Source organism: Sylvia atricapilla, chromosome 5 (assembly GCF_009819655.1).
Source record: "Sylvia atricapilla isolate bSylAtr1 chromosome 5, bSylAtr1.pri, whole genome shotgun sequence".
Lineage (NCBI taxonomy): Eukaryota > Metazoa > Chordata > Aves > Passeriformes > Sylviidae > Sylvia > Sylvia atricapilla.
This window is the reverse complement of record NC_089144.1, coordinates 64,240,288-64,250,320: the sequence shown is the minus strand read 5'-3', so window position 1 is coordinate 64,250,320 and position 10,033 is coordinate 64,240,288. Positions and strand designations below refer to the sequence as shown.

The window sequence follows — 10,033 nt, the reverse complement described above, 5'->3', positions numbered from 1 at the left end:
ACGCGCGGCGGAAAAACCGGCTGCCAGGCGGCGGTGGACAGAGCGTGGGGTTTGTCCTTCCCTCCGCAGCGCCCGTGCACCCTCACATCCCAAGGGGCCAGCCCTGATGCTCTCTGGCGCACACCCACTCCCACCGGGAACGGGAGCAAGAGCCACGACTCTTCTACTTAAAAAATATATATAAAAGTAATAATAATAAAAAAAGTCAATTTTATTCAAGAAAAACCAAATGCGTCCATTGCCACCCCCTCCTTCCATTGGAGTGACTTAGCTCTGCTGTTAAAAAATTTTTTAACAATCGGGACGATTCCATTTAGTCAAAGGCTGTGATGCCGCCAGCCCGGCACAGAACAGCCGCTCCTTGGGAAAGGCCCCTCCGCAAGAACCTCCTCTGGTGTGAGGCCATCAGCACAGGTGAGGAATCACACGGTGGCTGTGTCGAGTCCTGAGCCAGCCCCTCACCTCTGCCCCCACGGCAGCCCAGGTCACAGCCCCTCAAGTTGGCTCCCTCCCACATGCCCTGTTCTGGTTGTCCCCTGAGAAGGGGCTTCGGGGACGTATTTAGAGAGGACAAGGCCAAAAGAGAAGAGATGGGGCATGGGCTGCAGAACAGGCTCTCAGTGGCTCAGGGCTGAGCATCTTCAGCATCAGCACTGCTTGCACAACAGACTGGCTGCAAAGAGGCCAAGTACTGAAATTCCTCCTGTCCAAAAATTCACCGGGCATTTACTTCCCTGCAGGAATGACCTGCAGTGGCCACGGGATGCCATTGGCCAGGAACAGCTGCCATCAGCATTTTCATTTACGTCTGGACAACGAAAGGTGTGTTACAGCTCAGTGACACAGCCACTAGGAAAAGGGGAGGTCTGATCCGGCAGAGGTAGCAGCTGTGCAGAGACCAGGTAGAACCCAGTGGGGATGCCAATGAGATCACCCGTTTAACAAAACGAAAAGCTAAACTGAGAGAAGCAGCATTGCTCATGAGGCTGTTTGGTGCTATGCACTCCCCAGCCCACCCATGCTGGAGGAGGCACATTCAGCGTGGGGTGTGCTGCAGTGAGGAGGGATCCCTGGGCTCCACCAGAGGTGTGTCCCCCACATCCTACTTCCCCACAGACAGCAACACCCTGACCAGGGGACAGCCCCAGTACTGTCCTGTCTGTGCTTTACCTCTGCAGAAGGGGTATCCCACTTTAGCCCCTCTGGGGCAACCCACCAGCACCACCACCCAACCTCCAGTGAACAAAAATGAAAGGCAACAAAACAAAACCCACAGCACAAATGGAAAGGGAACAGCCAGGCACCGGCCCAAGGCTGCTAAGAAGGGAGCAAACCACTCTGCGTCCCAGTGGTGTCACCCCCACTTCAAGGCACAAGTCCCAGCATGCTACAGCTCCGACTGCGAGCGGGAGATGCGTGGGCCCTTGCGGATCTCCTTCCGCTTCTCCTCCTTCTTCCTCCTCTTCTCCTCATCCCGCAGTGCCTTCTGAAAGGTGTCAGCACTGGGGAAAAACTGTGGGTTGACAGCAAGGAGTCAGCATGGGGACCGCCCGCAGCCTCCCAGAGGCACAACCCCTCCAAAACACCCGTAGCCAACGCACAAGCCTCCAGGGAACTTTGAGCACAGATGCAGCACGAGGCAAACAGAGTCTCGACCACCCGAGGCAGGTGGCCACAGAAGGGAAGAGAGGGCACCAGGTACCCAAAGTAGACCACAGATGGGGAACTCTGTGTTTCAGCCATGCTCGTTCAGTGACAGGGGCTTTTGGTCATTTCCCCCAAGCCACCCATTCCGTTCCCCAGCCAGCGGCCTGGAGCTGAGACACAGATGGTGAAGCCCATTAGGCAAGCTGGCAGCACTGCCATCTTACCTCCGACTGGTCCGTTTTAAAGGGATTGCGGTAATCGGGCGATTTCTCACTGATTCCTAGCTCCTGAGCCATCTGCAGAGCAAAGAGGAGACCTCACTGGGGAGTGGTGCCTTCCACTTACATCCCCCAACTGTGTGACCAGGGTCCCCTACTCTCCCATCAGTCCCATCTGTGCTCTTCCCCCAACCCTCAGCTCAAGGGCAGCCCCCCGACGTGGGGGGGCCCCTGCCTGCCTTCTACCCCAAACCCTCACCCCACCGGCCAGCAGCAGAGAGGGGTCACGGCAGAGGGGACAAAGAGCCATACCAGCTGCAGGACCTGGGAGTGGGGTCCCTGCTCGAACACACCCGTTAAGTTGCAGAAGCCAATGCCCCAGCGGATGAGGCTGTTCCAGTTGGAGTTGCGGTCGAAGTAGTGGTGCACAATCTTGGGGAAGCGCAGGACAACATCCCCGAAGAAGGCAGTGTTCTCCACCACGTGGGAGTATGCTGTGGGGACAGCCACCAGCCTCATCAGCACAGCAATAGGGTCCCCAACAGACAGGGACCAGCCCAGGCCTGGGATACACAGGGGTTTTGTACCTACCCCAGCGCCGATCCCAGGAAGAATGTCTGTGGTGCACCAGAGCAACAGAAATAGGAGGAGAGTAAAAACCAGAGGGGACTTACCATCCTTTATCTTCTCATCCTGAGGGAAGGGCCCATCAGGAGGCACATCGGCAGCAATGAGCACAGCACGGGAGTCCTCCAGCACCTGCCGGAGCCCTTGGTTACTGCCATGTCCTGCCAGGCCAGCCCTGCACACTGGAGGTGCTGCCACAGCTGCCCCACTTTGAAACCCCATGGCATCCACCCTTCAGGTCCTAAAGCTCAACTGCCACACACCCCACAGAAGCCCCCAACCCTTCCCATTTCTGCCTCCCCCCCTTGTGGGCTTAGAGTGCAGCCTGCACTGTGGCTTACTTTGAAGAGTCCCTTGAGCATGATGTCAATGATTTTGTACTGCTGGTTGATGTCATTGAGCTCGATCAAGTTCTTTAGAGCATTCATCTGGTCCTTGCGCTTCACCTCAAACAGCTTCTTATCTGCAGCACTGTCAAGGGCACTGTTGACACACTCCCACTGCTGCTCTCCCCCCTCCACCGGCCCCTTGGCACCACACCAGCCCCCCCAGTTCTCCACGAGGTGTCTGAGGGCTGAAGGGCAGCACCTGAGCCAGGATGAAACACAAATTTCCAGGGAACCCCTTGCCTGAACACCCCAGCAGGGTCCTTAACAATGCTGAGAGCTTGTGGGGAGCTACTTGCCAGTCCATGCTCTGGCCGATGGGCTGCAGGACAAACATGAACTGCCACCTTCCCCGTGTGTCTCCACATACCCATTATCTTGTCATACTTTGCCTGCTCACCACAGGATGCTGCTGTGTGCTAAGAAGGGCTTGCATTAGCCCACCTCCTCACGGGCAAAAAGCGCCTGTGGCACAGAGGAGATCAAGTGCCACAAGGAGTCCTCTTCCACCATCCCAGTTGGTACCCCAAAGCACTGAGACGTGCAGGTGTGCTCTGCCTTCTGGCTGGCCATGCCACTTCCAAGAGCAAACTGCAAAATGTGCCCAGTGCCCGGCACAATGGAGCAGAAAGAACAGGCATCACTGCCATTTCTGCTCCTGCACCAAGCCAGGCTCTTGGTTAGCAAACCCAGCAGCTTGGCTAAAGCCAATCTACAGAAAGACAAAGCAGCAACTTCCCAATGCTTCTGCATCCTCTTGTTTCTACTTCCTTGTGCCCCTTTCCATGGTCTCTGACCCCTTCCCTGTGCAAGCACTCCCTCCAGCCTCTGTAACCATTAGTGCATATGTGGTCATGAAGGGCAGGCTGCAGAGGATACAGATTTCCAAGCCAGAGTCTACTCTCTGTTTCTCCAGGTCTGTGAAGCTGCCCTGGGACAGCAGCAATGCCAGCAGAAAGGGACAGATGATGAGAAAATCCATGTTGGCCGCTGTAGCCGGGAAGAAAACAGACCAACAAAACCAGTGATGAGTGAGGAGACTTACCAAAGGGAGAAGTCACACAAGCCACTGGGGACCGATGGCACGCTGCCCTTGGCACCAGGGTCCTTGTTGTCCATCTCTCCCTTGTCCCCATGAGGGGTTTGAGGGATACAGTGGCCAGAGCAGAGCCACATGGTGCTGCAGCCAGCCTGCTCTCCCCTGCAAGTGAAGCCCTGATCTCCCTCCTCTCTCTACCTGCTTGCACTGCCAGCCCCAAGGCATCTGACCCAGCAGAAAAATTAAGTCCTACCCCTTCTTCCAAAAATAACATTAAAATAAAATTCCTAGCTTTTTGCTGGGTTTGTGAGGCAGAGCAGCCCAACAAACACAACAGCAGGTCTGGAAGGAAGAGAAGGATGACCAAGGGGATGAAATCCATCTCTCCTTCAAGTCCCAGTGCAACCAGTTCAGTGACCTCCCCTCACCACTTGGGGTATTGGTACCTGGACCCTTTGCCTCGCTATAAGCTGGGTGCCACCTGCAGGTCCCACGCCAAAAAACAACAGTTGAGTGACCTGATGCTAACTTCCCTCTCCCTCCAAACAAGTCCTTTCCCAGGCAGCATGTGACGCTTTGCAGGGATGCTCTTGGACAGAGCTGCTCCTGACCACAAAAGTCCCTCAGACAAAGTCAACGTCTGGAGGAAAAGGACCTTGAGAATGAGGACCCTCTTGAAAGGCCTATACCTGGAAAAGGAGAGCAGTAGCTCAGCCCCCAGGCAGCAGAACTCAAAGTGGTCTGTCCTCAGGCACGAGATTTCCACGGAGCTGAGCACAGGCCACTGGCGATTACAGAAGCAACAGCTCCTTCAGAGGCATTGTCTGAGCCACCTCTTGCTCCCAAAGGAAAGGCAGATGTGTAAGGCCACCAGAGCTGACCTCACCCTATGACCCACTGCTCTCTTGAGTCTTTGTCTGCCTGCCCAGCCAAATCTGTCTCTGCAGTGCCCTAACACAGAAACAAAACCAAATCTTCTTGTTCTTTTCTTGTTACTTTTCTTTTTTAAACAAATATAATTTCTTCAACTTCAAGCCCATGAAAGAGGCAAAGTAGGCAGCACCAGCAGCTCTGCAAGGATCAGCAGCAGCTTCCACCATGCCCGTCCTGCCAAAGCCAAGCCAAGCATCTTCATACCCCTGGTGAAGGCAGGGGAACAACGTCAGACAAACACGAGAAACCTTCTGAAATATTTTGCTGTTGTGCTCTGTAAAAGGCAACAAGCCTGGAAAGGAACAGAGCAGAGTAAATAGAAACAGCATTATTGAAGAAGACATGGCTGCCCCTGGTGTGGGCTCAGCAACATGCCCCATGTTTCTGACATGGTGCAGAGCCAGGACAGCAGCACAAATCCCCATGCCAGGCTTGGGGTCTGTCTCCTCTTCCCAGTGTGGTGTGAGGCTTAAGCCACATTCCAGCCATCCTGAATGCCACAAAGCACACCAACGAGACAAAGCTGCAAGGAAAATTCTCTAGCCCAGGAAACCAGATGTTCTGTTGGACCTACCAGCCTGGTCATCTTCCAAGAGACTGCTTCACTCTGCCAAAAACCATGACCCAGGGCCTGGCTCAGCGAGGTGGTGCAGGTCTCCCCTCTGCAGAGCACCCACAGCTGCTCACTACCTCCCAAGTTCTTGGGGAGAAGTAAGTGCAGCAATGCAAAACCACAAAGAGTGACTGCCCGGGGACCCAGACTCCTGTTTGCCCCTCAGATCAGACATTCCACCATAAGGACTAGCTAGCTATTTGCCATGCTCACGGAGAACTGGAATGAAACACTGGAGGTAGCCAGCGGCTTCCAGACCAGGCTGGAGGGCGAAGAGCAGAAATGCTGCCCACAACAGCTCTGCCATGCTGCCTGTGGGAGTCCCAGCATGTCTGGGTAGGGCAGGGGCCGCAGCATCTCCCATTTCCAGCGCTGGAGTTGGGTGGCTGCAGGTGCTACAAGGAAGATGAGCTGCAAAAGACTGTTCAATTCAAGGCAGCAGCAGAGCAAAGCACAGCTCTTGGCCAAAGCAGCTGCCAACCAGCTGGTTGCTGCAGCACAAGGTCCACCAGCCTGCCTGGCTGCTTCTGAGTCTCGGAACAGTGACAGGCTTCTTCAGAGACACAACAGCAGATGCTGGGGTAGAGATGGTCAATGTTTTCAATGAAAATGTATTCAGACCCACCCACACCAGCCCTAAAGATTGTCCCATGGGACAAAGTCAGAAGTAGAGGACTGGAGAACCAGGTGCCATACCAGAAGCCCATCACCTTTTCATCTGATCTGCTGGCACTCATTCTCACATCAAAGCTATTTATTTGCCATTGTCCATCAGGGCTAAAACATGCCAGTGAAAATGAAGCAGGGCCCAGCTGTTTCTCTCACCCCCAGGGAACTTGGGGCTGCTGATGCCATGTGGGACCACCTCAGATTTTTCTTTTGCTGCCCTGGCAATTTCACCCCATTTTAACAACAAAGGACATTCCTTCCTCTCCAGGCCACACTATGTAACAGCAGAGATGCCAAAGCTCCTTGCAGATGTTCCTTCATGCTTTCCCCACAAACTCTCTCTTGTGTCTTCACACCCGCTGAGGGATGAGATAGAAACACTGCAGAGCTGTTCCTCTCTTCCCTCCCTGCTCCTCCCTGAATTGATTTCTACCAAAGATAGCCTTACCTGATGCTCCCAGAGCAGTCCAGGGAGCCAGGGCCTGGCCTGATGCTAAAGATGGAAAGGAGTTTCCACCAACACTGTCTTGCAGCCCTGACCATCTGGCTGTTTCAGCAGCAAGTCCACCAGTCTGTCTCACTGTCTCCCAACCTGTTAATTTAGATGTGTTTTTCCAAAGACGTGACAACAGATGCCGTGTAATAGACGGTTAGTACTTCCCATTAAAATGTTTTCAATTACTTTATAAATTTTCCTGCAGGAGCCCCATCTGAACCGAGCATCCCTGAGATTTATTCACTTAATGAGCTTGCAAGGCAGAGGCAAGCTGCAATGCTTTGGTTCCCAGGAAAAACTTTTGCGTGACCCACCCTCTCCCTCCACTTCCCCTCAGCAGGCACTGAAATGTAGAGGGAAAAGCATCATCCTTCCCCAGGAGCATGCTGCGGCTAAACAGGGAATGAAAACTCCCTGCCCCACAAATCCATTCCCGAGGCGCTCCTCCAACAACCAGATGAGGATTCGCTTCTTGTTACAGATGAACCAAAAGCTTCAGAAGTGAAACACCGCTGCTCAGACTCCTCTAGGAGGGCATATCTATGTGGGGCTTACAGGACCAGCGGCTTCAGTTGAAACAGCACTGGCCATTTACCCCTGCTCATCTGCAAGGTCTTCCAACCACCAAGCCCAGAAGCTCGAGTGCCACAGGGTTTGGCAGCCCCGATTTCCTGCTGTGATTTCCAGCAGGAATGGGTCCATCCCAGCCCACCCTCGTGCCTCCCGTCGTGCCAGAGGGGTTCAAGCAGCACCTTGAGGGGCTCGAGTGGCTGCTGCCACAGGTAGATGGGGATTCTCTCGCAAGCTCCGCTGAAAGTAAAGACAATCGCACAGGGACGGTGGGCTGCAAAGGGGATCAGCCGAGCATCCGCGCTGCGGAAAACCCACCCAGAGCCGTGCCATGCGGACGTAGCAGGCGGCACACGGGAGGATGCGAACCCTCGGGGAGCACGGCAGCTCCCAGCGCGGGGCGAGCAGGCGGCGATGGCAGGCAGAGCCCGTCGGGCACAGCCCTTTAACCCAGGCTCCAGGGATGTGCCCCGGGGCCGCGCTACCCGCCCCGCTCACCCTTCACTCCGGCTGCCCGGGGGGAGCGCCCCTCCCGGGTCTCTCTCGGGGAGCATCGGCCACGTCCGCCCTGTCCCCCGCTGCCGCCCCAGGGCTGCTCCCGCCCTGCCCTCCTGCCCCGCCACAGCAGCTCTGCCGCGGCCCCGCTGGGAAAGGCTCCCGGGAAAGGCTCCCCGGGAAAGGCTCCCGGGAAAGGCTCCCGGAAAGGCTCCCGGGAAAGGCTCCCGGGAAAGGCTCCCGGAAAGGCTCCCGGGAAAGGCTCCGGGAAAGGCTCCCGGGAAAGGCTCCGGGAAAGGCTCCCCGGAAAGGCTCCCCGGAAAGGCTCCCGGGAAAGGCTCCCGGGAAAGGCTCCCGGGAAAGGCTCCCGGGAAAGGCTCCCGGAAAGGCTCCCGGAAAAGGCTCCCGGGAATGGCTCCCGGGAAAGGCTCCCGGAAAGGCTCCCGGGAAAGGCTCCCGGGAAAGGCTCCCGGGAAAGGCTCCCGGGAAAGGGTCCCGGAAAGGCTCCCGGGAAAGGCTCCCGGGAAAGGCTCCCGGAAAGGCTCCCCGGAAAGGCTCCGGGAAAGGCTCCCGGGAAAGGCTCCCGGGAAAGGCTCCGGGAAAGGCTCCCGGGAAAGGCTCCCGGGAAAGGCTCCCGGGAAAGGCTCCCGGAAAGGCTCCCGGGAAAGGCTCCGGGAAAGGCTCCCCGGAAAGGCTCCCGGGAAAGGCTCCCGGGAAAGGCTCCCGGAAAGGCTCCCGCCGGTCCCCCACCTGCGGGCCGGTGCGGGTGCCGAGGCCGGCGCTCACGGCCGCCGCGCTGCCATGCCGCCGCTGCGCTGCCGCCGCTCCGCCCCGCCGAGTCACTTCCTGAGCCCCCGCCCCGGCACCGGCCGCGCACTGCCGGGCACCGCGGGCTGCGGGGCGGCGGCGCCTGGGCTGTGGTCGAAGGGTTCGCTCGTGACCTGGGAGAAGCCTCCTCATCCCTATGGGACACGCAGCGTATCTGCTCCCCCCACATCCCGGCTGAGCCCCCACCGCCCCTTCCAGCCCAGAGCAAAGGGCCCATCCCGCAGCCCCATCGGCCAAGGCGGGTGAGCGGAGCGCCTCTTCCACAGCATCCCTGTGCGACATCGTTTCCCCAGGCAGATCTGTATTTTGACAGATGAATGGCATCGACCAAGACTTATTCCGCACAGAAGGGGAAACCGAGCCGTTTCAGTAACACAACTTTTTAATTTCAACAAACCTTTTTCTCAAAATGAGCAACAGGTGACTTCCTTTGTCCAACTTCTGCCTACTAGTCACTGGGAATGAATGGCAGGATGGCGTCTCCTGGTAAATTCTTCATTTGTTCCTCTGCTCTTTGCACTGGATCTTCTCATTTCAATCTCCAATGTGTGAGAGGGACACTGCCACACTTCCCAGACACCTGTCATTGGCAGCATGAGTGGAAACCAAAGGAAAGGCATACGGGAATTCCCACATTTGATAGATCTCTGACAGGAGGCTTTCATTACTAAACAATCCTCCCCAAGCCATGGAATCTCACTCCCAACATACGTGAGAAACATCAGTATAGGTAAACCTGAAGGAAAGTCAAAGCTCCATTTTGACCACAGGATTTTGTCTTCCATGTTCATGACTAATTCAAGTAGCCCCACTGCTGCACTTCAAGTGCAGATCTAAGATCCTTCCTAACCACCAAAATTTGAAGGTTTCTTAATACATGAAAAAAGTCAGAAATGAAAAATAACTTCAGCAATGTAACAAAACCTCCCATCCAAATTCCTTCATCCCTGTACAGAGAAGCAAAATGGAGTGGAGAGGGACTTCATGGGGCCAAATGGCCTCCACCAGGACAACTTGCCCTCTGAGTGTCCCACAACAGAGCAGTAATACCACACTGGGGGTAAGCATGAGGACAAGCTACTCCTCACAGGACAAACATCTCACCCACCATGTACCCTACACATGGCTGGTGACAGTGCCCCACAGTGAAGGAAGTCCCCACACCCACAGGAAATCACTGTCGTGGCCGCTTCCATCACTGCCACATATCTGAGGCAATGCAGTGTGATGAAAACAGGAAGGCAAAAAGAAGTTTGAGAAAAAAACCAAATACTGCATCATGTTCTCTCTTTCTTCACAAGCCTTCTGGGAGTGGCCTCTGCCTCCATCACCACAGAAGAGGATTTAGTTCACAGAGGTGGACTCCAGGCCCAAACAGAATAAAATCTGATAACTCCACTCAGCGGTTCCCAAACTTTGAAAGTACCTGAGTCATATTTGGGTTTCCACCACTTCATGGGCATACTGGCACCAGATGACATGCAAATAGAGATTAACTCATTACTCACCCTC

General features: G+C 55.5%; 2 protein-coding genes across 3 annotated transcripts in view; both read right to left on the bottom strand.

Annotated features, from left to right (window-relative positions):
* Positions 1-190: 190 nt before the first annotated feature.
* CCDC134 (coiled-coil domain containing 134) lies at positions 191-8,495 on the bottom strand. 2 transcript variants are annotated; one of them, XM_066319795.1, is made up of 7 exons: positions 8,444-8,495; positions 3,758-3,868; positions 2,834-2,955; positions 2,540-2,624; positions 2,178-2,359; positions 1,872-1,943; positions 191-1,513 (listed from the first exon to the last, which is right to left on the bottom strand). In XM_066319795.1, the coding sequence occupies exons 2-7, from the start codon at positions 3,858-3,860 to the stop codon at positions 1,388-1,390; spliced, it is 690 nt and encodes a 229-aa protein (XP_066175892.1). In that variant the 5' UTR covers positions 3,861-3,868; positions 8,444-8,495; the 3' UTR covers positions 191-1,387. The 2 variants fall into 2 exon arrangements, with proteins under 2 accessions (XP_066175892.1, XP_066175891.1); XM_066319794.1 differs by lacking the exon at positions 8,444-8,495 and adding an exon at positions 4,607-5,734.
* A 199-nt stretch (positions 8,496-8,694) lies between these two features.
* Positions 8,695-10,033, bottom strand: part of MEI1 (meiotic double-stranded break formation protein 1) — a 39,572-nt gene continuing 38,233 nt past the window's right edge. Inside the window, exon 31 of the mRNA XM_066319796.1 lies at positions 8,695-9,101. Within this exon, the coding sequence (XP_066175893.1) occupies positions 9,056-9,101 (46 nt within the window). The 3' untranslated portion in view covers positions 8,695-9,055. The remainder of the gene's footprint in view (positions 9,102-10,033) is intronic.